Raw genomic sequence first — 26,140 nt, 5'->3', positions numbered from 1 at the left:
TGTGGCCGACCCATCCGTCCACCGCCGGCGCCTGAGACGGGGCGCCCGGCGGCGCCCTCACGGCCGCTGTCGCTGACGGATTGGTGATTCCGCTTTGGAAACTGATGTGTTCATCGACAGTGTTCATTGCTTGTTCCGTGAGGTGGCGTAATAAAGGCTAGCGAGGTGAGGACATGATACAGTTGTTTGTCTCGGAACAAAGAAAGGCTCTGAAACGCGAAAATACTGCGCAGTTATTGTTGCTCATCCGACGCTGCTGTTGTTCACAGAGTGAGGGGGCTGGACGCCTGGACGGACAAACTGAAGAGGCTCGGGAAGCTCAAATAAAACGGGCAAAACGTAACGAGCAATCACCTGTCTCAAAACGGAAAAACTTGACCAGCAAATCGGCTCCTAATTAGGCGTATGTTTTAGTGACGCGACTTTCGATTTGCTTACTACGGACGCATTTCCCTAAAATATTAAAATTGGGAGAACTTATTTTTTGGCGAGCTGACCGTCCACCTGGCTTGACCCAAAAACAACTGATGTGTACTTTTGGAGGCGCTGATCACTTATGGAAGCATTCAATGTCTAGGAAATAGTCCGCACTTCTTGTTGCCCCATACAAATTCGGGCAAGACCAAGCCGCATGAACCTGCCCGACTGGATGTGGTTCACAAGATGGTGAACCACATCCAGTTATCTATACTTTTCTAATGTAGCAAAACCCAGGTCGAATGCAACAGTATCCGATCTAAGCAGAATAAAACTTTAAAAAGTCTGGGGGACAAACTATTGACCCGAGTTCCAATATGCATAAACGCAATGCGGCGAAACACTTGAAGCACGACATTTGTTTCCTCCGCTACCTTAGACCCCAGCGCAGAGCTATCTCCTGAAATGTCACGATGCTATCCCACGATGATCCCGCCGACGTCATGTTCACGGACGTCGATCGTCTAGATCGGTCGGTCCTCCGAATCAGTCCCACGCACAAGGGGGAAAAGCTAAAAAAAAATTGAGCGCTCAAAAAATTGAGCGGGCCCCATTATGAAGGAATAGGCGAAACGATGGTATTTTACAATGCCTTTAGCGTCACACTACGGCAGTCGTATCCAAATAAGGTATCAATGGCAAGAGAGAGCAACAAGGTTTCTTCTCGAACACTCGCCGTGATAATTTATATCGGTGTTTTTGGAAAGAAAATGCCCTAAAGAACTCAACTTTTTGAGCGCCACTTGTCGTTCGGGACCGTGATACTCAATAAATTGAGCGCCACGACAGACGAGTCAGCTGGCGCTAAAAAAAAATTGAGTGCCGGCCAGCATCTACACTCAATTTTTTGAGCGTTCTCCGTGACAGGTGAAGCCGGTACTGGCTGCCATTTTTGATGTAAATACCGCGGGGGACCAAAATGCTAAACATATCGATCATCACTGCCCACTGGGTCAATTATTGGATTCAGATGGAAAAACATTTGACGTTAAAAATAGTAAGAGGAAATTCCAGACTCTCTACAGGCGGTTGAGCCGATCATATTTCAGACGGCCCACGGCGGATAATCAGACTACTGCCCAGAGTTGGTGTAAACAGTTTGCCGCCCACTGTGCCAGACCCAGTCAGCGTCGTTAGCCCTTCCCCACCGCACAAAGCCGAAACTGTATCGGATTCCAACGCAATTACGCCTTTCAAGCTGCAACGGTGTGAAGAGCAAGCTCGCTAATCTGGATAAAAATGCATATCTTGGCTCCATATAAAATATATTGTTCTCGTAACACCCTGTAACAGGCTTCTAGCATACAATTTACAGCCAATTGAGCCCAAGCTACTGGAACCAGCCTTCAATGAGTTTGTCCTAAGACTCATCACCGCGTCCTAACCCCACCCCGCCCTCTAACCGCCCCTATGCACAACCTGCTGGATGAACTCAGACTCCTGGATGATGTCGTCAAACACCATTCGTCCAGTGACGCAGCCGTCGGTGGCTGAGCTGGCCACTCCGACCAGCACATAGGCGTCGTAGTGTCGACTACCGGCGGTGGCGGGCTCACCGGCCGGTTCAGTGTCCGGCCCCAGCCCGCCGCCCAGGCCCCCGCCCACCAGCGGCGGAGGCGCCGAGTGGAACGCCCCGATGATACTGTGCGGGAGCACGAACGCAGCCCGGCCGTCCGTCCGGCCAGAGTCTCCCTCCGGGGCAGCGGACCGGGCGGACCCTGCGCCCGGCCCCTCGACGGGTGCCTGGGCCGAGGCGGACCCCGCTGCCCCCTCTGAGGCGGAGGCGGCGGCTGCTGCAACGGGCGCCGAGGGCTCGCCACCGGACTCCGGACTGCGCCTGGCGCGTTTGGCAGCCGTTTGCTTGTCGACGGGCGGCCGGAAGCCCTTGGAAAGCTGCTCATAGGCGTCCACAGGTCCGGTGGGGACGGATGTAGTGGTTTCTGCGGTAGCGGTGTCGCCTTCTGTCTCGTTCTGGGCGCTGCGGAAGAAGGGCGGCGGTCTCGGCAGCGGCGGGCGGTGCAGAGGCGGCGGGGGCGGCGGTGGCGGCAGCGCACAGGCCAGCAGTGCCCCCTGGTCCGGCTGCGAACAGAATATCAAAGTCAGAACGCCTATCGACTGACAAACCTATACGCCGACCGAAATATATCAGATAGGCTGATTCTGGCAGTGAAAACGTAATATTTCAACATTCCGTTCTCACACGATATTGAAAGTGCTTATTTTTAATCGTAGTCGTCTTGCTCAGGAAATTCGAGGCGAGGGGCTAATGGGAAATATGTATTTCAAATAGCATTAAACATCGAGCAGTTAAATCGAACAAATCTCTCCTCGAAACTGGAATCACACAAATTGTCTCAAGTATACGTGTATGAATGTAAACGTTGAGAAGACTATCATGTGCTTTTTAAGGATCCGGTGTTTACGCTAATGTATGTGTTCATCAGGATACGTTTGACCGAATGTCAAACAGTGATCATACATTTCTCGATATATCTAGCACGCGGTTCATATGTGCTGCAGATATACATTACACGTCAGCGTTCACGGTTCAGTTTTACTCACGATGCAGCGCGGCTCTCGCGGGCAGATGAACAGTTCGGGCTGATCAGAGGCGGCTGGCGGCGGCAGCGGGGGCGGCGGGGCTCCGAAGAACGGCGGCGGTCGGAAGGAGAAGCCGTCACGCGGCTCCAGTGCGTCGCGGCCCTCGACAGAGAACGGCACGGGGCGCGGCGGCCAGGGGTACGGCCCCGGGAACGGCGGCGCGAACGGCGGCGGCTGCGGCGGACGCTGAGAACGGTAGACATGTGTTGAAGTCAGTTTCAGTATGGCAGTACTCGTATCTTGGGTACTTAAAAACATAAGTGTTTTACACCATACACTGAAGCACGAGCACTAAGCTAAGCATGTAAGCCGCAGAGTCCCCCCCCCCCCCCCCCACCAAACCGGTATTTTGGTAATGCTCTTATCAAGCTCACCTGTTTGAGATGTTTCAGGTGGTGGGCCAGGTCCTGGCAGTCCGGATCGTGCCGCAGCACACCAGTCTCAAACTTCCTGAGAATGTCCCGCAGGTCGGGGTTGGGCTGCTGCCTCCACGGCTGGTGGGTCGGCTGCAGTCCGCCCCGCCAGCCGGTCACCACACACCTGAGGGCAGGGAGCGACAGAAGGCTCACAACTCTGCGTCATGGGGGAGGCACGCAGAGCGGCATCAGACAGCAAAGACGCATACAACCAGCGATACAGTAATCCCGATACATTACCACACATACATTAGTCCATATCGCGGGCACCTAGATATTTCTGACGACTTAAGCCCACACGGTTTCGTCAGTCTAACACCGATGCCTCCTACGTGCCGCCGACTTAATCCATCACAGCGCGCTCACGATCACAATACCAAAAGTCGCGGCTGATGACACCGCACGACCGCAGTCAGACACAGTGGGGAGGTGCTGATCGTCTAGTTACCTGAGCTGGTGGACGTCCTGCAGCAGACTGGTATCGGGCAGACACACGGGTCCCACGTGCGGGTATTCATCGCCGTCCAGTTCCGGAGTGATCCTCAGCATCGCCAAACGGCCGGGCTCGAGTACCGGGCCGAACGGACCGTGAGACACCCGGCCTGGAACGAAGCGAAGAAGGGTAGTCAGTCAGTGTGAAGCTGCAACATACAGAAGTTCGGGGAAGAGTATCACTTCAGAGGTGGAGTACAGCACAGATAACGAAGCATGTCCATTGTCCACATTGCAGAACCAGGAACAATACTTTCAAACGTTCCCTCTCATGCATGTTGCATGAATAACGCTGCTCCGCTACACCGAAAGTAATAGATGAATGTGCAGTTAATCTCAATAGATCCATGTTTTAAACACTAAAACACAAAATGAGATCTCTCAAAACGTAGAACTGTTAATTTAAACTGACAAACATCGAGAAAGTAAACTGCGTTTTGGCGCCCAAGCCCGGCGAAGTTCCCATGTACACCTTTTTACGGCCAAATATAGAAATAGTGCACACAGTTCAGAAATAGTGCAACCATTTCGACAGTTCGGCATAGTGCACCGCTTCTTAGGCCGAGTGCATGAAATTCAGTAATAGTGCACACGGCTCCGAAACAGTGCAAGCAATTTAAAAGAGAATGCATTCATTTTCAGTAGTTGCGATTTCAGTTTCGCCAGAGTGCATTACTTCGTCATATGCATTGGTATTCGGCGTACCGCAAAGCAATTTAGTTAACCTTCAAGCGAATTCGGTGCCCCATCTAGAAAATATTTTTGACAACGCTCTTGCTGTTCATCAAGTGTAGCGTGGTGCCGTTCAAACAAGCTGCTAATGAAATTTTACTAAATTATTGAAATTTTACTGCTAATAAAAATTAACGAGATTTTAATGAATGTAATGAAAAGGCCCAATTTAGGCGGCAGTGCACACATTTCAAAAATAGTGCAGGCGATTTCGACAGCACGGCATAGTGCATTGATATATTGAATCGCGGCACGATATTCGCCATATTGCAGCCATTTCGTCATAGTGCAGGTTTAAAGTGACCCAGGTTCAGGCATATTAGACATATCGCACATTATTCGTCAGATCGTTTCAATTTCGGGGTCCCGCATGTAATTTAGGCACTGTTCAGTAACACGGCATTGCATAAATAAGTAATAACAATTTTTATTTGACATTTCACGCTACCTTAGCCTCCAATGACACTCGTAGTCAGTCAGCAACGCAAAAAAGTCAAGTAGCCAGCTGCACTGCTCTGGATGCAATCTAGGGTATTTAATGTTTCATCTGGGTGCCTTAGCTTCAATCATATAAGACATAGTGCACATAATTCGTCGGGTGCTTATATATTCGGCATGAGCAATATTTTTTCGGCTTTGTTCAATCAAATTCGCCATGATGCTGAAAGGCGATAACAAGAATCCATAGCATTTCTGATCTTCTTGAACCAGCAACGAAGTTATGCACCCGATTCAGAAGCCCTGAATGCCACGTGACCGCCACTCGACCGTGTCACCGAGTTCTTAGAGCGAGACTAATGATAAGTTAATTCCTGAGAGCTGAAACTGCATTTGAGCAGGTTTTTGACCAAGATTCACGCTACTCTTGACAGGCAGATAGGGGCTTTCAAAAATATTTTCCCAATCCAGCAGCGAATTCACTTGAACATCGCCTAAATCGCTTTGCTGGACGCCGACTATCAGGCCACATGACGAAACCGTGCACGATGACGAAATTGAACCTACGGCTCATTGAATTTGAACGCACCATCTTCAGAATTGATTGCTCTTCATTTGAAACGTGTGCACTATTACCGAATATCATGCACTTGGCCGAACTAGAGGTGCACTATGCCGAACTGTCGAAATCGGTTGCACTATTATACTGAACTGTGTGCACTATTTCTATATTTGGCCGTAAAAAGGTGTAGCGCATTTCACGTTCACGTGACATCCCACATTCTTCATTAGCTCCAGAGCTTTGCTGAGGGCTTAAGTTGCGTAGGAAGGTGAGATTTGTTTACATAATCGCTTATTTATACCGTGCTGGATTTATTTGAACGTTGCCGTAAGCACATGCCGTATGTCGAAATTGAATTAACCTGACGAATTATTATTTGCACTAAGTCCAATATGTCTGAACCTGGGCCACTTTTAACTGCACTATGACGGAGTGGGGTGCACAATGACGAACATCGTGCCGCAATTCAATATATGAAGGCACTATGCCGAACCATCGAAATCACCTGCACTATTAATGAAATGTGTGCACTTCCGCCTAAATTGGGCGTAAAAAGGTGTAGAAGTAAATAGCTCCCAACGTGAAGCTACAGCGGCGTTTGGCGCTATTGTCGCGGTCCCGTAAGCGTTAACCGTTGCCCGTTTATCTTATTAACATGATACCGACCTATAGACAAACTAAGGTGTTAACCACTATCGTTCAATATACTCGCGTGAAGCTAGGAGGCGCAGCAGATAGCCAACAAGGAGCGGCACTAATCAACACAGTAACGCGGGGATACACACGGCGCTCATTAACACCAGCTGTGGCCAGTCCCGCTCTCCGGCCCTGACGAGAAGGAACCCTCCCCCCCCCCCCACCATGTCACTTACCCGGTGAGGTTCGGATGCGCGTCACATCCACCGCCACGGGCGGCAGGCTGACGGGGCGCGTCTCGTCCAGGTTCCAGTCTCCCACCGTCACCTTGATGTCCGCCGGCTCGGTGTCAGCCACGCAGCGCGCTGCCGTCAGCACCCAGCTGGAGTGCACCAGGGCGCCACTGCAGGCGAACTCGTGTCCGTTGGCACCCGACCGGATCCAGATGGCCGCCTGGCGAGGAAGGGGTGCCGTCAGGGGGCGCTAAGGGCTCGAGAAAGAGCATCGGTTCGGGCTGAATCGAAGCACATAAGGGAAGTAGATGCGTTTACGTAAACTGAGAATATAAGCAGTGTTTGCAATCGTCTCTCATACTGCAGCTAGCCATTCAAGGCTCTTCGAAGGCTAGGTTTGTTGCTCTGCAATCAGTTTAGTGATCCGAGGATCCAGAGCGAGGTAAACGAACCTGCCAGGTAATCTCCCCGAACTGCGCAGCTCCGCGCCGGTCGTCTCCCCCCGGCGGCGGTGGTATCTGCGGCAGCGGCAGCGGCAGCGGCGGCGGGGCGAACCGTGCGCTGCTCTTGCCCAGCACACCGCGCGGGTGTCGGACGCCGCAGCGCGGCCGCCGCGGCTCCTGCCGCAGGCTGTGGCGCACGCGACGGATGTGGCAAACAAAGTCGCGCGCCACGCTGCAGTCACCAGAGGCCCAGGCCCGGCCCGAGTAGAACGCGCACGAGTTGGGCCGCGCGGCGTCCGCAGCCGTGGCGAAATTGAGGTAGGCGCTGCCGGCCGCGGCCGCCGTGCCGTTGACGTAGCTGAAGGCTCCAGCGGCGTCAGAGCTCAGGCCGATGTAAAACTCTGTGGCTCCGAGCGGCGCCAGCTCGCTCAGCATGCTGCGAATTCTCTCGTCCATCTGAAGAAAAGCACAAAAGTCGCCACCGGTCAGTACTACACAGCGAAGGGTTTCAAATATAATTTGAATCATAATCTATCAGGTGAGTCCAACAGAACACTTCTCAAAAACCAAATACCTTCGGCAATCTGTACTGTTACGCATTTTGCCGTGACCCTTAGAGCAGACAGTTCCCTTTCTGTACTTTGCACCACTCCTGGCTACTTGCGGAGGGCAGATCCTCTGTGGCGAACTTTACGGCGGCAGGTCCTCTAGCCCAAGATTATCCCCGGCAGATAGGTCCCAACCACTCTACAGGACAATCCACGGAGCGTTGATTCTTCCCAAAGGTAGGTTTTTCTCAAACCTCCATACCTGGATGTCGTCGATCACCAGCAAGTCGCCACCGTCCGCGCGGCACAGCGCACGCGCCTCCGCCCAGGAGAGCTGTCCTTCGTCCGTGCCCTCCGTGGGCCGCACCAGGCTCTCGCCCAGCGGAAAGTAACCTTCGCGGATCCGCTGTTCGCAGCGTGTCCCCTGCTCGTCGATGTAGCACGGCTCTGGGGAGGGACAGAGGCGCACGGTCAAAAACAGCAGACACCGCACATAGTGCGTCAACAGACAGTGACGACCAGAACACTGGCAGTCTTAGCCCAAGCGAAAGACCTGAAGGCTTCAGTGACTGATCAAATACTACACATCAAATGAATGCGCTAACTAGTCAATGACAATTGGCCTATCGTAACAGATAGCACAGTAACACGTTAGATTACTGATGCGGCAGCAGTGTATGTTGTGTTTCTAGGAACCAGACAAGTGGGAAACAAGATGGAGCAAGTTTCACATAACCAATATCTCCGAAATTGTTCGGCCACAGGTTTTAAGTGCAGCTGGATACCGTATTCCAGGCTTTCCTACCACCCAATGCACCCAGTCTGTGCGCCCGGCCTACCTCCGTAATGATCAGCGCTGACTGCACAGCAGATGCGACCACTCTGTCCGGCGCACGAAGAGACGCTGGGGCTTCCTGTCGATAGAGGTGGAGCAAGAGTTACAGGCAACCAAGGCACCAGCGGGAGGCGGAGATTTGAGAAGGGCGAGCGAGCAATATGTTAAGCGGAGGCACCTGGGCACAATGAGGGCGACTGCCGACGGGCAACAGAGGGTCCAATCACCGGGAGAGAGCACAGACAATAGTCAATAATTTGAAGGAAAATGCATTGAGCGAGATTGGCATCGGACCAACGGGCATTAAGGAAACACTGGGACACTGACTGTGTGTGTGGGGGGGGGGGGAGCATTAGCCGCCGAGCCACCGAGAGCCCGGGGGTCCACGGGCGAACGGCGGGTGTAATAGTTAGATACTGACCCGTTTCGCAGATGTAGAGGGCCGTCCCGGTGCAGTCCGTGGGTATGAAGAAGGCCGGCGGTCCCGGATCAGCCACCAGGCAGGCGACGGTCGCAGAGCCTGCCGGCAGGGGGATCGTCAGCAGTTGCAGTCGGTGACGATAAATAACAGGCAGCCAGCCAACTATCAAACATGAGAAGCATAATCGATGTAGCGGCCAGATCCGGGCAGAACGAAACGATCGAACATGCCTAGTTGCATTTTCCACAACGCTGCAGACCTGAGGTTGCTCCAACTTAAGACTAGCCGCTGCGTAATGAACTAACAGCTGTACTATGCCAGAAAACATATCACCAACACCAAGAAAGAATTAAGTTCATTTTTTTGCGATGTTCAAAAACTGTCACCCTCGCCGTTCACCTACCATCGGCGGGCCGCGCGGTGCCCAGAGCCGAGAACTGCACCGGGCGCCTGGTGCCCGACCACACCCACGAGGAGCGCTGCGCGTCCCAGGTGGCGTTCGTCCACTGAGCGCCGAACACCAGCAGCCGCGACAGCTCGTCTGCGTTCTCAATAACGGGCAGATGGGCGCCGAGGGCGGCACAGGCGGTCTGTGCGGCCGTCTGGGCGGCTGCCTCGGCCGGAGGCACCCAGTAGCAGCTGCCGAGACCGAACGAATCCCAGCCGGGCCGGCACTGACCTGCGGACAGGGAAAGGGGAGGACGTGAGGTCAGCGACACCGCTCAGACCACATACTGAGAGAAACGTGCCGTGACCACCCAATACCAGCTCACACCGGAACTGTCAAGAGCTTCATGCGCATGGGCACCAGGCTCTTGCACACATCTGCCATTTGGAAGTTCCAAAAATTAATAATCAATGCCGCAAAGTCAGTCATGCGATGTTCAATGAAGACACTTGAGCGACGAAGAACGACTGAAAAAAATAAGAAAATTTTAAGGAGCAAAGCCGAGCGAAATAGAATTTCGCAAATGAGCCAGTTTTGCGCGGAGCAGTCTCCCGTACTTACGCGAACAGTCTTGCGGGCGGACGCACGTCGTCTCTGGCGGACACACAGAGCCAGTAAAGTGTTTCTGAGGACGCGCCTCGACGGACGGAGCCGGCACAGGCAGCGGGAACAGTGGCGGCCGCAGGTGCGGCGGTATGAACCCCGCTGCCAGCGACGCGCAGAGCAGCACGGCTATCGCGGGCGCTGAAACGGAGTGCGCGTCCGGACAGGTCAGCGACGGTGATGAGCACATCACACGGTCATTGGAGACAAAGTCACCTGGTTACAGCTGTACCAGAGATGTCGATAATGCGAAAAGAACAATCCAATCCATCACAATAATTCTGAACCTACGATAGTTAATTACAGACTAACAAACTGGACGGCTAATGTTTGGATCACTTGGTAGTGACCCAAGAGCTTCACGCTTCTGTCTATTGAACTCGTTCTCTAATTGCCCGTTTCAAACGGGACAGATGAATCCGCCAAGCCAAATTGAAAAAGAAATCTGACTCGGTGCAGCAAGAAGCTAGCCGGTGGCGCGGTTTCAATCTTGCAATTTACATGAAATAGTAAAACAGCGAGCGAAGCATAATCAGTTACGATTTGGATAAAAATGATTGCACTATCAGCCTAGACACACCAAGTCGAGGCAAGAATACTGTAAACCAAAGGCTGATCAACTCATTTTCTTACCTTTGACCGCCATGACGACTGACTGGTGGCCGGCGGAGTGACGCTCAGACCGGACGGCTGTGCTCCACGCGCCTCTCCGTCACCCGTCCACCGCCCGGCGCCGGGCTCGGCCGCAGACTGCAGCGCGCTCCGACCGCGCCCCGGGCGCGGGTCACGCGAGGTCACCGCCCCAGGCGGCCAATCGGCGCCGCCCGGCCCCTGGACTGTGCCGGCCGCACGCCGGAAAAATACCGGCCCGGAGCCGGCGCGGCAGAGATCGAGCGCCGCGCGGACATTGGTAACGGGGACGGAGGGGGGTGGAACACTGCACGAACACGAGTCCGGAGATAAGTCCTGCCAATCACGGGCCATGAAGGCATGTGGATATTTTATATAAAAAATTGTTTTAAAATATTGGGATAAGTGGCAGAGTAATTTTGCCTCCAGTAGCATTTACTCTGAATTGGCCTCAGAAAACAAGTTCAGTTTTTTTTTTATAAATACGTTAGGCAAGGTTATTTGTCACATGACTTCCGCCTTCTAAATAAGTTCGAGGAGCACAGCTGGAGACCACGTTATTATAATACATTGAGTCATTATCTAAACGACTTACGAAGCCTGTGTTGAAACGCGAACAGTCCAACTCCAGATCCGACGAGCAGGACTCTGATGCATAAAAAAATGCTAGACATTTCGGTGAATGGAAGAAAATCATCTGCCCCATAAGATATGAAGGCCTGATATTGGACGGTGCATAACCATCGGTCCAGCGCTGGGCGAAAGTGAGAGATATTTAACAGTACTGAGGTCGATCCAGGCGAGAGTATTCAGCTGTGCAAAACTAATGGCCCGAGACAGTGCGCGATGTAAAACTATCATCCCAACGCTCGACATAAGAGATTCGTACTTTACGATTGGTCTCAGGTAGGCAGAAAAAATGATGTCCTTACTCCTTTCATCGCGGATCATTTTGAAGACAAACTTATAAGAATTTCAGCGAGCCAGGTCCCGCAATCAGCAGCCAGTGTGATAAAGCTGAGTAGAGAGCACTCAGTAGAATATCGATCACGTGACAAATACCAGAATATATAAGATTATTATATTGTGTCAAACGAACAGCTATCTTGAACATTAATAAAATGTTTCACGAATCTAGCAACCCAAACGCAATTTTCCACAAAGCCTGAGGGAAAGCGTCCAGATAGCATTAGCATATTCTCAAACGCACCTCTCCTGAAAGCAACAAACACTTGATACGAAGATAACATTGCCATACCAATATACACCAGTGCAGCAGCAATTAAATAATAACGTCACAACACATACAACGCAGATGAAAATCAACGTCACGCCCTCGAAATTCGTCCCACGTCACGATCGTCATGTCCAGAGCCTCATTGGCTATCATCGATCGTTCGCTGTCCAAAATAGATCGTCCGAGCTCACGTACGGACCGTCAAACGTTTGATATCGACGTCCGATGTCTCACCCGGACAGTCAGTGTCCCATATGGACCGTCAAATGCCTCATACGGGCCGTCAGGTGTCCCAAACATATTGTCCGTGTCACTGACCCTCTCTTATTCCATAAGGAGCGTACCGATATCTCATAGTGACAGTCCGGTGTCTCATTCGAAGTCCCGTGTCTCATGCGGATCGTCCGGCGCTCCAGCCATATCATCCACTGTCACTGACCGTCCGTAATGGTTCCGTAAGGACCGTGCCGATGTCTTACACAGACAGCCTGGTGGTGTGGGTCCCGTGCTCAAAGCATATCGTTCAGTGTCGCTGACCCTCCGGGCTTCGCTGTCCCATTTGGAAAATCCAGTATCTCCCTCCACACTGCCCCGTGCCTCACGAAGTCTCTCGTCCCATAAGTCTCATATAAGACGGCACTGAAGGAAACGCCTCATATGGGGCGACACTCCAAAGGAGCTCTCCATCTTTCCAACCCGTTCGGGAAGGACACCCCATTCAACACCGGCAGTACGTCTCTCTCCCTTACCCGACCTAACCACCGCCCGCACAGCCCACTCGGACCCTCGCACGCACCTCACTTCCGTGCGCTCAACCCTCTTCACCGCAGAGGAAGAATATACAGCACAATTACTGCAGCCGGCCCCCGCCTGGTGGGTTAATGCGAGCGGCCGGCACACGCGGGGGATCACTGCATCTTACTGATTTCGAACTTGGCCTGCATCACCTCCTCGTCTGAGTCCATGGCGGGCAGGGCGGGCTCCATGGAGGCGGGGATGTTGTCCTCGACCCACCTGTGAGCGAGACCGGATGGAGCGTTAGAAACGCGGAGGGGTGATAGTCCGGTGGGTGTATCTAACATCGGTGAGCGACGGGAGTAGCTGGATGGCGGATACAGCGCTCGTCTCACTGCGTGTTAACTAGATCCTCGCATTTCGATGATGATGATGATTTGGTGTTGTATATCCTTGCATTTTAACCAGATCGATCGAGAAATGGTTGGAAGACTACATAGGTCATTTAAGAAGTCACAGCACAATGACGAGCGACCATCCACAAATAACATGGAGACCATCTTACACTCACTCCTCAGTCCTCCGACTAGTGTAGCTACCATAGATAAAACGAAAAATTCGAACTTCGTCTTTCCACGCTCCACGCCACTCACTTGAGGTCGTCGTCCGAGTTGTTGCGCGAGCGCCGGTTGTGCGAGTCGCCCGGCGAGCTCTGTCCTCGGGAGCGCATCTTGAGGTCGTGGTAGGCGTCCGACCTGAACAGTTCGTCTTCTTCGTCCTCGTCCCCAGCGTCCAGCAGAGGTGTGAAGGCGTACCTGCGGACGGGGGGAAGGATCAGTCTACATGAACAGGGACACAGAGAACACGGGACAGGGGACGTCATACAGCGGACTCCAGCGTCCAGCAAAGGCGTGAAGGCGTACATACCTGCGGACGGTGGGAGAGGCGGTCAGAGTCTATAAGAACAGGAGACAGAGGACAGGGAGACGTGGAGCACCGGCGTCCAGCAGCGGGGTGAACGCGGAACCAGCGCCAGGATGCGAACAGGGACACTGGACACGATTGTAGTGGTTCGGTTAACAGGACAGGAACAGGGACATGCCGGATACATAATCAGCAACCTAGCCGGTAACAGGCGAAGCTGGACGACAAATTAAACATCTGAGCATCGATGCCAGAACAACAACTATCCGGTTGATCAGCAAGGAGCATTCGGCGCATTACGGTTACCACCATTGGGAACCGAGCGGCACCCCGGGGAGCAGACCGCAGCTGGGGCCACTTCCTACCTCTGGTTGTTGTTGGTCGGCCTCCAGAGCAGCATGATGACCAGCAGGATGATGGAGAAGAGGACGTGCCAGCAGGCCTCGTCGGCCCATAGGTTCTTCCACTGGCGCAGGCAGCCGGCCGTGCGGTGGAACCTCACCATCCAGACCATGAAGCCGACCGAGGCCAGCACGGCCAGGATCAGCGTGTTGGTGAAGTGGCGGTACAGCGTCAGCTTCACCTCGTTCCTGCAAGCACGGAGAACGGGGCGACGGTTAAAACAGAGTCCCTTAAAAAAAACGAGCACAATAGGCACAAGCCATCTTAGGCCCAAATTTCTATGCGAGCACCCTCTGTGTGAGCCCAGCTTCACACACTCTAGTCCTGTGTAGGTTAACCCTGAACCCGTCCCCTGAAATCAGCGAAAAATCCCCACCCTTCCCCTTCCGACCGGCCGTTTGTTCTCACCTCCTGAGTCTGAGTGTGCGCGTGGTGTTGAGCAGAGCGCTGAACACCCACCAGCAGATGCCCGAGTCCAGCAGCGCCAGCACCACAGAAGTGCCCAGCGTGCCGCCCGACAGGTCGTTCTTGGGGCGCAGCGCGCGCGTGCAGCTCTCGATCGAGGCGAACATGAAGAACAGCAGGCCCACCGCCATGATCCGGTGCAGCAGCGGGCCCAGCCGCGGTCTGAGGGGATCGGAGGTCAGATCACTGGCTGGTCATACACTCGTCCACCCCTCCCCCTCTTGTGCCCCTTTCTCACTTAACTACAACAAGAGCGGGGATCGGCTTTAGATCCTAGAGACTGTAGTCAGCAGTGAGCTGTTTTTTCTTGTGTTTATTGTTATCTGCCGACTTTGGTAGGAAGCTGGTCGTTTTCGGATTTACCCCATGTAACGCCACAAACGGTAGAGCACCAGCACACCTACCCGATCACATAGAGCACCCAACCGGCTGCATCTCACCGACGTCCCCTCCCCGACCCCTTCGCCACTCACTTTGTAATTCCGAAGCCGAGCGAGACGATGATGACGAGCATTCTGGCGAGGGCGCGCTTGGCGCAGGAGACGAGCTCTGCGAACACCACGGCGCCCCAGACGCTGTGGCCGGTGCGGTTCACTGACTCGTACTCGGCCAGAAACACGGCCTGACGGAGGGAGGGCGGCGGGACGGGTCAGGTCAGATATCGTCACATGGAAGGACGGTGCTGGTTCATGGCATACGGCCGGGAACACGGCAGATCATGTCACAGAACAAGGCGCGTCACGCCGGCCTTCTTGACATCCTCACACAGCTGGCATCACGCTACACTACGTCACACAGTGCATGTTCAGCTTGACCAATGTTATCTGCTCTGCAGCATAAAAAGATGCTCAGCCATTAACTATTACAACATACATCAACTACGAAAACAAAAGGATTTAAGTGGCAAAGCTTTTACTTGTTCTTCAAACTTTTGGTTTTCGACTCAATGACCACTTGACCCACTGACGCCTCACCTTTTCCAGCATGCCCATGGCGATGACGCCTCCGATCCAGAACTGGATGCGCAGCAGCTCCCTCCACTGCCTGGCGCAGACGACCAGCCAGCCGAGGCCGTACAGCACGTACACGGCGCACATCACCGAGTAAAACTGCAGACAAACGGGCACCAGTCACCGCCAGACAGACAGACAGGCACATACCACCAGCCAGCCGAGGCCGTACAGCACGTACACGGCGCACATTACCGAGTAAAACTGCGGAGAAACAGACAGACAATAGTCAGCAGCCGAGGCCGTATAACAAGTACATGGCGCACATCAACGAGTACAACAGCTGCAAACAAACGGGCACCAGTCACCGCCAGACCGACAGACAGACACCACCAGCCAGCCGAGGCCGTACAATACGTACACGGCGCACATCACCGAGTAAAACTGCCGATAGACAGCTGCGCGGTCATCAACAGTTCGAACGGTACCGGCCATCCGAGGCCATGGGATATAACGAGGGACACGCCGAGCAGGACAGGACAGGACAGGACAGGACAGAGCGACAGGACAGGGCACTCCAGCGACAGAGTGCTCAGTAGAGTGTGCACTAGAGCACGCCGCTAACACCAGAACATCTTGTCAGCTCTCCACGCACCAGCAGGTTGGCCAGTCCCAGTCCTGGTTACTAACACGATGGGCTAGTCCCAGCCATGTCACATACTAACAGGTCGGACCAATCCCCCCCCCCCCCCAACACACACTGACACATGTAACGGTAGGTTGGTCCAGCTTTCAGCCGTACGTACCGGCAAGTTGGGCCAGTCGGCGGCGGACAGGTAGCCGTAGTCGGCCTTCATCTCTATGTGTACTGTGACGTTGAGCGGAGTGGGCGGCAGGCGCGGCTCCAGACTGGTCACGTGTACCACCAGTAGGAAGATGCCGTCAGCCGGAGCCTGCATCTGACGGTGGGCCGGCGAGCCGCCAGAGGCCGCCGCTCGCTGCACGCGCTGTCGGCAAGGCACGTGGCAACGGTCATAACATTATAACTTAGATGGATATGCATCATGTCGAGACCAAAATGAGTAACGCATAGAAAACGGTTTCCGAAAGGTTAGTTGAAATCCATCAGTTTAAGCGCGACAATGAAGAAAACTGAAAAAAACGACAAATAATCAATTGCAAGATATACATATAACTTAGAATAACCGTTGCATTCATTTGTCAAATAAAATTACACGACCGAGTTGACGTCATAGCTGACGTCAGAAGTTTCGAGCATCGGAAGATTCGGCCACCTCAGTCAAAATGTTAATATTCGAGTAGGTATATGCCGGCATGTGGCGGGTTTGTCGGCGCTCTGCCCCTTTAGCCAAGGTCAACTGACCACTCCCGCGGGGCTCTCCGTGGCATTAACATGACGCAGACCGAGAAGCACTGCCAAAACAAGCACCTGTCGCGGTAGGTAGGACTCCAACAGCCCAGCTGGGCCTCTGAGTCTAACCTACCGACCGCCATACATTCTGCGTCATTTGGCATGGTGAGATGCAAATAAATAAATGATCAGTTGGGTTGGCTTTGTGACGCGCGAAAATAAAGTTTAACTTAAACAGTAAACGGATATTTTTTTGTTAATTGTCTTAGTAGATCGTCTTAACATACAAGTGATACGCGGAATTGACCTGCTCATTTTCAAGCAAGACAATCAGATGACGCCAAAATGGACCGAGACAGGCACGGAGCCGATCAGCAGACTGCCTGGGAGACTTGGGAAAGACTGAGGTATTCGCCAGTCCTACTTGAAAACACAAGGGAGCTGAACATCAACAAAAAAGGGGTCATACACGATCGTACAGCAATTTGAAGGCGGGCAAACTGAGCCGGTGTGCGAAACAAGCTGGAATCTCCCGTACCTACGACAAAAATAAATTATCGGGAGGCATGCAATGTGGCATATTGAACTGATACCGGGATGTGGTGTATATCATACACGGTGAGAAGATACATTGACAATCAATAGTATTATCGGAAACAGTCCGCCGGCACACGAGCACCCCGGCATGCCTTACCGCGGCTTTCTTGGTCGGCTTCTGTTTATTGCCGTCTCCGCCGCTGTCTCCGGCCGGTTTAGCGCTCTGGTCACCGGCGCTGGCCGCTGCAGATTTCTGGTTGCCTCCGCTGGTCCCTGCAGCACTCTGATCCCCGTCCCCGGCTGCTGCAGAGCTCTGCTCCCCGTCTCCGGATTTTGCTTTCTGTAATGGCCGAGGGCACGCCGTTAGACACAGTAATCGGCCGAGCGAACGGGATGCGAGAATTAAGTGCTGTTTGAGATTTCCAGCGCATCCTAGCTGGACCCAATCGTCTCATGTCATATGACTTCGCAAAGACATGGCGTATGTACATCAATGAGATGACAGCATACGAAAAAGTCCAGTCATAAAGATCAGTGATACCATCATAAAAATCAGCAGCACACTGGTGACAGATTAAATAAAAGGAGTTCATGGCCAAGGCCATCTATAGAAGGTACAGTCACTCTCCCGCCGACCAATCAGATACAGATCCTGAGTGATGTCACCCCTGATGCTCGATAGGGGTACTCCATTCCTTTACAACGTAAAAATGACTAACTTCATTTGAAGATTGTTGGTGACATTCTACACAAATCGTTCAACCATTGATGTCATTGGAAAGTCCAACTAATTTTCTAGCGATAAAAAAGAGCAGCAATATGCTAAGAAATGGCCGGTTTTGAAGATATAGACGATTTAAAAACCCTCTGCAGTTGAAGGAAAGCAACGTAAAAACGCATCGAGCTTATATTTTTACTATGAATAAATCATTTTTCAGTAAGTTGTTAGATATGGTATCGATTTATTCAACAACTTTATTACAATATTTTTTATTACTTGGAACTTTATTTCAAAATAATATTTTCAAAAATGGCAACTGTTGGCAAGTAGCTTTAAAGCGATTGTGGCGCGCCGCGCCATTATTGTCCTGAGGCCCCCATATGTCATCAAAAGTGGAGTGACATGGGCCTGTTCATGGCCATTTAGGTAGTTCAACGAATGTTACGCGTAACGCGACTGCAATTAAATTGCACGACAAAAAACGAAACATCGATGTTCCACACCGAGGCATTACGTTGAAGACAAAGCCAGAAGCCGTTCTGCTGGTCTATCTCAGCGTCACATCAGAGTGCCGTAACCCTGACTCACCGTGCTGGGGGCATCCCCGGTATCGCTGTCCGTAGACGTCGCCGGAATAGACACCGTTCCATCATCAGGGTTGATTTTAACCTCCGGCTGAAAGAAAACGATTCGTTACCGCTGGTTATATCAGAAAAATGACAAATATAGCCAATTAATACTTCAGTGTCAAGTGTGTTTTCATGTTGTGTACGTGTGATTTTAGCGGTGCTTCCCCGTATTCATGTGCATGCATGATTCATGAATGTTTGTATGCATGCATAATCAATGACGGCTGCACCCACCAGAACGACGGCGTCGCAGGCGAAGGGTCTCTCTGGGTACACGTAGAACCAGGTGCTGTTGTAGTAGGGCTGTGGCACGGCACTCGGCAGGTACTGCGGGTTGTCGTATATGTACGACAGGTTGCTGTTCCTCCCGGCCTGCCGCGCACACGTCAACACGTCACACATGTAATAAGACGCCGTCTTCGGCAAACGGGGCCGACACTGAGTAGTTTTACTCGCATGAAGAGCGTAAAACGGATCTTCGTCACTCGTTAGTACGGCACACAGAGACAGTATTTATCGAAGACAGAGAGCACGCTTTTCAATTGCATCCACTGGCACCAAATTAAAAATGTAAAAATGACACGTAATCGGCATTGGAAAATGGTTTTGACTAAGAGTCGACCAAGTTTAAACATGACCCAAAATCAGCGTCTACAAAACTGTCAGTGAATAACACAATAAACTAGACATGACAGCAGGAAAAGAACAAACACACTGCCGTCATTATAAGGCATCTGACCTGATTTTCCAGGGCGAGGTATTCGTTCCAGCAGGGTGTTTGTCGTATCATCCATCCGACCGAGATATTGGTGTGATCGGAGCCGCACGTTACTTTAATAATTATGTCTGAACCCTTGTACAGACTCTTCGAGACACCCACATACTCATCAGGCTGCAAAGAAAGAAAATAGGTGCACATTGTCTACATCGAGAAAGAAAATAATTCACAAGTTGTGATGTGGATTGATCCACGCACCAACATGCATTGATAACAAACTACTGAGTACGAGCATGCGTGAAATGCGACGTGAATCTTTCCAATTCAATGGGAAATCAATTCAGTTGACATATGAGTCAGGGTGGCCCAATCAACAATAAACCGTGTCACTCACCTGAGTTATAGAGAAATCCCAAATGCCCTGGTCTGGTAATGACTCAACCAAAGCAGCACTTAAGCACAATAGGCACAACAGAACGATGCCTTTGTGCTTGGATTCCTTCATCTTAATGCTCAATTTTCAACACAGAGTTAACACAATGCAATGGACTTGGTAATTGGTATCACAATAGTGCTAGTGCATTCTTAGGCGATGATGTTTAACTTGATACCCTGAAATGGGATGCCTGAAACCAAACAACCCAATAGAGGAGATTGGTGAGAACATACACTATAGAGACAAAAATGACATTGAAAATCAGGTTGAAAATGCAAAAACAAATTGGTTCCTAGGTAGTCGGTACTAATTGTGTTCTCGGTGAATGATGAATGATGTGTTCTTTCCATTCATGTTGTTTTCATGATTTCTTCAGTTTTTAAAGGGTCCAAAGGGAGGAAATCACCATGAAGTTTATCGCATTAGCTTGAACACCTCCCAGATCCAAAAGCATCTTGACATCTTGACACTCAATGGGAATGCCTCAGTCCAGTCTCCTCCACTGCACTCTGCCCCTGATTCATGATCAGACAAACCTACGGCCAGACTGGAAAAAATGCACGTTATGCCGAATATGTCCGGCGTAGTGGCGGTATTGCACCGAAAATTTCAGCGCACGTCCGGCGTAACTTCGCATGCGCCGAATTCAGCGCATGCGGCCGCTGAATTTTTCGGCGCAGGACGGCCGCAGAAGTTTTCGGCGAATGACAGTCACCGACTTTTTCGGCACGCTGGTCAATCTAGCAGCAGTTTGCCCTGCGGGCGGCTTTAGACAGGGTTCGGAACGAGATTCCCCCGCCCCGGTCGTTGCGTGCTCCGACTCGCGAGCCGCCCAGAGTCTATTCAGCTGAGGACTGAGGACTGTCCGCCCTGCAGGTGAGGCCTTCACCCTCCGCGCGGAGGCGAAGCTAGGTTTGGAAGACCTTGTTGAACATTGCCGAGCGTGCTGAAGTGATCCTGCAGTGCGTTCCAGGCTCCTGCCCATTGCGGGACCGGTAAAAGTATACATTAAGTCCGAGTGACTGTTAAAAGATAGTTTTCATATTCTTACATTATTTGACATCCTGAATCAAAAAATGATACTTATATGTCCTGGAAATAAAAGAAAAACATAATCAAACCTGACCTAACCTTACCTATTTACCTACAACCTACCAACCTACAACCTACAAACCTACAACCTAACAACCTAAAACCTACAAACCTACCTACCAACCTAAAACCTAAAACCTACAAACCTACAACCTAACCTAACCTAAAACCAAAAATTTTTGCTGTTACATATTTGTATCAACAGCGTCACAATTGTCCACTCGGACCTAATATATACTAATACCGCTGGACCAAGGGGAATGAGAGCGCGGACGACCTGGCGAAATAAGCGACCGCCCTACCCTCAGACGCCCGCTCGCTGACCCGTGAAAATGCATGAGCAATATTGCGTGGCATTTCATAAGACAATAATTCTTCCGCAGTATGGCTCACGGCATCCAAGAGCACTAGACTGACATTTTCTGGCATCACTGAGGGCATCGCATTCTAGCATTATCGCAAAATCGCACGGAAAATCGAGTAATGGAGCCTAGATCCTTTACAAGTTACCGGTCACCTCTGCTAAAGTGCCTACTCAGTAACAACAATGTTGATCGGTAAACATGTCCCTTTGTACTGTAAGAAACTATGAAATCGTTACAAATTTCGGACATCTATTAATAATCTACGAAAATAATAAGACAGACGCTCTCACGAAACAAATATTTTCTTACAATTTTAATGCGTGATATTTGGTGATATTTTGCGCTTGTCTGCGTTACAATTGGAAACAGCAGCCGCTTCCAGATCCACGCAATATCGGAGCTTCCAAATCACCCTTTACAAGTATTCCTTCATTGCCATTTCCTACCGAGGCATTACCAAGCATAGATATACAGATATACAGTTACCAAGGGACCCAAGCAGCCGGATGCGTATTTACAAATTGCAACCGAGCCAGCCGGAGCCCGTATAGGTACTTGCACGAGTAAACAAGAAAACCCCCGTTCCGTCGTTCCATCCTTAGGATATTTAACTCCTTCTCCACTTCTCAAACCCCCATGGAGCTCAGCCCGGCGAAGCACCAGGGGCAGACCAACTTCTCCCACTAGTCACTCATCCGGCTCTGGGTCTTGTTAGACCGGAAAAGCCTAACCCAACAAAACAAACAGAACGGAACGAAAAATTTATCCCGTATCAGTTCGCAGAGTCGCAGTTAGCTTCACATCCAATTGAGTTTGACTCATAAAAAATATCCGTCCGTTATATGTGATGCCAAGGCTGTTCGCAAAACTTCGACAACAGCATAAGGTATTTATTGAATATCCAAGTGACAAAATTGCACGAGCACCACTGAATATCCTCGCATTTCTCGCAGGTTACATAAAGTTTTTCTTTCTACAGACCATCAACCGAAAAAGTGACTTAGTTGAATCCGCTGTAAAAATCTGGCGAATGTTTGGGCCAACCGTAGGACAATGCCACCACATGGAAAGCCCAAGTTTGTCCTATTGAGCTGTTGATAAAAAAAAACTATTTCACGCCTGAATTAGTGCTTTTTATGACCGTTTTGAGATAAGTCATAAGTTTCCATTTTTGGAGTTGGCTGTCCCAACTATTCCCATTATGGTGTTTTCCTTCTTGGAATCATTCCGGTAAGTACGCCGTCAGTAGAGCGCCTCTGGGAGCCTTCACTCTCCCACCCATTTGGACCATCCTATCGCCAGTCCAGAGTAGAATCCGACAGTCGGCGGCCCTCAGCATTACCAGCCATCTTTTAGCAGCGTCCACGATGAAGAGCTCTCCTAGTTCAGTCCTTTCGGTATCCTGCACAGAAGCACATCGGCCGCGGCGGTGGCCTGTATCGAAATCACACCGCCATCACTCCTCAGATCTGACCACGGCATCATCGACTGCCTACATCTCACTGCCCATAACGGTCATGGCTCTTTTGGCGTTCGGTGTAACAGCAGACATATCAAATGCATAAAACATTTCAATAGAACACTATGAAGGTGTACAAATGAATCCGCCGGCGCCCGGTGAAATATTGCAAGGTCGCAGCACTGCCGCGGGTGAAGCCAGGGATAACATGTTAGTGTAGATCAAAGACATCCGCGTTACTCCCGGTGCTCGGTCCGAATTGGCAGCCCACACGATCCGTTGAAAAAGTTATCCGCAGTTGTGTTAGCTTCCTAATCCCACTAACACCGGGTAACAGAAAATTGCTTCCATCGACAACGTAAGCCGATACACACAGATAGCATATTCGAGGCAAACCAAGTAGGTAAAACGTAATACGGTCTATCGGTGCCTACTGTGAGACGCCACACGCGCAGAGTTAACCATATCTTCGTGCGGCGTGACGCAATAAGACGGCACTGAACATAGTGCGGCACGCCTGTGCCCTCTGGTATCAGTCCCGCGGCTCCAGCGCTGCGCCCGCGGCCGGCGCCGGCGCGTCCACACATATCACAGTTGAGTCCGACTCTGGCTCAGGCGGCCAGCCCGTCGCCGTCGCCGCCGTCCCGGTATCTATCCACAGTACCGAGGCAGAGCTGCGCCAGCCGCACCAGGTAGCTGCCCTGGTCTCCCGCGGCGGCCACCAGGCGCAGCAGGCGCGCGCCGCCCTCCTCCTCCACCATACGGCCGTAGCGCTCCGGCACCGCCTGGGTCAGGTTGGCCAGCGCCCAGGCGGCCCACAGCTGGCTCTCCGGCACGTCACAGCGCAGCAGCCGGATGATGGGCGCCAGGCTGCGGTAGTTGATGCTGCGCTCGGCCATCACGTTCCAGCCGCGGACGGCGCGCTCCAGGCGGGCCGACACCTCGACGCAGCCCGGCTCGGACAGCGTCCAGGCCGCCGGCCCGTCCGAGAGCATGTTGGACAGCACGCCGGCCGCGTGGTAGCTGATCTCCAGGTCGGCAGACGAGTAGTTCAGCAGTCGCAGGAACGTCTCCACCGTCTCCTTGGTCATGAAGTGGGCGCGCAGGTGCTGTACCTCGGCGATGTTACCCACCAGACCCATCATATTGCGCACTAGGTCGCCCGAGTCCGTCTTGAACTTGGACAGACACTGGGTGAAGAGGCGCATGCCCCGGTTGTCGAGGAACAGCGCGCAGTTCTCCGGTGTCTCGTCCGTGACGTTCCACAGACAGGACCACAGGCAGCACATCACGTCGTCGCAGATGTGGTCCTGCAGGCGGGCGTGGATGGCTTTCAGCAGCATCTTCACCAGACCTCGCTCTCCCACCATCACCTTTCGACGGCCATCCACATCGCAGCAGGTCTTGTTCAGCAAGAAGATAAGTACGCGCTCCACAAAATTGTCCCGTTCGCTGAGCAGACCGCTCAGCATATGACTCAGCGTGTCTAGGAAACCCTCGAAGCAAAACATCATCTCCCGGGGCACGTCAAAGTTCATGAGGGTCATGGCGATGAAGTGTCGCAGCCGGACCGACTTGCGGTAGAGAGCCACCGAGCGGAACAGCTGCCGAAGCACGCGCTGCCGCTCCACCTCAGTGAGCGCCGCGTGCCACACGCGGCTGGACGTGATGGTCTGAATGATGGCGCCGCACCGGATATGAATATCCTTGCAGAATGAGAACTCATCCATGGAGTCGAGCGCCAGGTGGAGGATCTCCTGCCAGCGGGTGACGCCGTTGTTCATCTGCAGCAGCATCTCCAGCTGCTCCAGCACGTCGGCCACCATGAAGACGTGGCGCCGGTGCGCGGCCGCCGCCAGCAGCAGCTGCGTCTCGCCGATGTCGCCCCCGATCCGCAGCGCCGGGATGTGTTTCCGGTGGGACGCGTTGCAGCCGTAGATACCCAGGAACTGGAGTGGCCGTCCGACGCGGCTGCTCAGGCCGACAATGTCGCAGAGTTTGTGCGGCTCGGTGGCCGGGCAGCAGTGCACGCCCGGCCCGGCCAGCGCCGTGCCCGATATATCCAGGTGTTCGAGATGTGGCATTCCGCGCACCAGTCGCTCCAGCAGCCGGTCCGGGTCGGCCGGCGGCCGGCGGCGGCGGCCCGCGACCGGCGGAGGAGACGAGATGTCCAGATGACGCAGCTCGGACAGGCAGGCTAGACGCTCCATCGAGACGATACTGACGTTGTGCAGCACCAGCGCCACCAGACGCGGCATACGCGCCACAAACGACACGTCCACGTCCGAGTAGACATTGCTCAGCTCCAGGTGAGTCAGCGAGGAGAAGCCCCGCAGCAGGGCGTCCAGGTAGCTCTGGGTGGGACAGAACCGAACTGACGCCGACCCCACCATGGTGAACGAGCGCAGCTGCGGACAGGGCAGCAGCGCCGGCTGGTCGGCGGCCAGCTGCTTCTCCAGGTCGGTGGCTCGCAGCGACGCGTCCATGAACATGGGCGTGGGTGCCGAGCGGCCGCTGACGGTCAGCTGGCGCAGCTGGACACACCGGTCGCGCAACGCGCACAGACTGTCCGCCGAGAACTCCACGGCCGAGTCGAAGCGGAGCACGCGCGGCCGGTCGACCATCAGTCGGACCAGCTGGCCGGCGTCCACGGGTAGACCGCGCACGTCCACGGTCTGCAGCCGGACGCGGCGGGTGCGGCCGCCGGCGTCCGAGAGCAGCGAGAGGAAGCCGTTCTGCGGCCGCAGCCGGCGACACTCGGCCAGTAGCAGGTCGGCCACCTCCTCAGTCAGCAGCACGTAGCGCGACACCCGCCAGCTGGTGTCCCACGGGTAGTGCGAGCCGCGCGAGCCCAGCGCCCACGGGTGCTGCACCAGCAAGCGCGCCGCCAGCACGGCCAGCGCCGGCGGCTCCAGCGTGCGCGGCACCGGCAGCGACATGGTGCGCGGCGGCGGTCGGCCGGGCGGACTCAGTAGCGGCTAATCAGGGGGCGCCGCGCCGCTACACACATCGCCAGAAGCTGAAACAAACGAGAACAACCGCTGTGTCAGGGGCGCCTGTCACACGGCCGTAGAAAGGGAAAACCAGCACCACCTTACCAGACCGTAAGTATGATTAACGTCTGTTCTGTCTGCGCAAAATAGAGTCATGGACCTGACTCCAACAACAGGACCTGACCTGTCATTGATTCAGGTCATTGTGAAACCACACTTAATCAACCACTGAGGTAGTCACTGAGTGATGAGGATGGCATTCATCACCATCAGGCCATGCATTCAACTCAAACACAAATTTGCTCAACAGCATCATGGCAAGGGGCATCAGAGAGAGAGAGAGAGAGAGAGAGAGAGAGAGAGAGAGAGAGATAGAGAGAGAGAGAGAGAGAGATAGAGAGAGAGAGAGAGAGAGAGAGAGAGATAGAGAGAGAGAGAGAGAGAGAGAGAGAGAGAGAGAGAGAGAGAGAGAGAGAGAGAGAGAGAGGAGAGAGAGAGAGAGAGAGAGAGAGAGAGAGAGAGAGAGAGAGAGAGAGAGAGAGAGAGAAGAGAGAGAGAGAGAGAGAGAGAGAAGAGAGAGAAGAGAGGAG

At 52.9% G+C, this 26,140-nt stretch overlaps 3 protein-coding genes across 9 annotated transcripts; all 3 read right to left on the bottom strand.

Moving 5' to 3' along the window:
• Positions 1–1,725: 1,725 nt before the first annotated feature.
• LOC122388810 lies at positions 1,726–10,725 on the bottom strand. Its single transcript, XM_043380209.1, has 12 exons — positions 10,519–10,725; positions 9,844–10,026; positions 9,238–9,513; positions 8,835–8,933; positions 8,418–8,492; positions 7,841–8,025; positions 7,040–7,486; positions 6,591–6,807; positions 3,943–4,096; positions 3,453–3,618; positions 3,040–3,264; positions 1,726–2,556 (listed from the first exon to the last, which is right to left on the bottom strand). The coding sequence occupies exons 1-12, from the start codon at positions 10,529–10,531 to the stop codon at positions 1,876–1,878; spliced, it is 2,721 nt and encodes a 906-aa protein (XP_043236144.1). The 5' UTR covers positions 10,532–10,725; the 3' UTR covers positions 1,726–1,875.
• An 857-nt stretch (positions 10,726–11,582) lies between these two features.
• Positions 11,583–21,465, bottom strand: LOC122388835 (transmembrane protein 87A-like). Of its 7 annotated transcripts, none has more exons than XM_043380286.1 (13): positions 21,408–21,465; positions 19,600–19,831; positions 19,227–19,379; positions 18,722–18,859; positions 18,447–18,533; positions 17,295–17,477; positions 16,035–16,235; positions 15,253–15,387; positions 14,752–14,900; positions 14,222–14,440; positions 13,777–14,001; positions 13,141–13,302; positions 11,583–12,766 (listed from the first exon to the last, which is right to left on the bottom strand). In XM_043380286.1, the coding sequence occupies exons 2-13, from the start codon at positions 19,708–19,710 to the stop codon at positions 12,661–12,663; spliced, it is 1,869 nt and encodes a 622-aa protein (XP_043236221.1). In that variant the 5' UTR covers positions 19,711–19,831; positions 21,408–21,465; the 3' UTR covers positions 11,583–12,660. The 7 variants fall into 7 exon arrangements, with proteins under 7 accessions (XP_043236221.1, XP_043236220.1, XP_043236223.1 ...); XM_043380285.1 differs by having other exon boundaries at positions 21,389–21,418; XM_043380288.1 differs by having other exon boundaries at positions 21,381–21,413.
• Positions 21,466–21,973: 508 nt separating this feature from the next.
• On the bottom strand, positions 21,974–25,577 carry LOC122388841 (protein zer-1 homolog). The gene has a single exon (XM_043380299.1). It carries the CDS (start codon positions 25,494–25,496, stop codon positions 23,169–23,171), a length of 2,328 nt encoding a protein of 775 aa, XP_043236234.1. The 5' UTR covers positions 25,497–25,577; the 3' UTR covers positions 21,974–23,168.
• Between the last annotated feature and the right edge of the window lie 563 nt (positions 25,578–26,140).

The sequence above is a fragment of the Amphibalanus amphitrite genome, unplaced genomic scaffold (genome assembly GCF_019059575.1).
Source record: "Amphibalanus amphitrite isolate SeventyFive unplaced genomic scaffold, NRLGWU_Aamphi_draft 000336F_arrow, whole genome shotgun sequence".
NCBI lineage: Eukaryota > Metazoa > Arthropoda > Thecostraca > Balanomorpha > Balanidae > Amphibalanus > Amphibalanus amphitrite.
The sequence above is the reverse complement of the archived record's forward strand: the minus strand, read 5'-3'. Positions and strand labels throughout refer to the sequence as shown.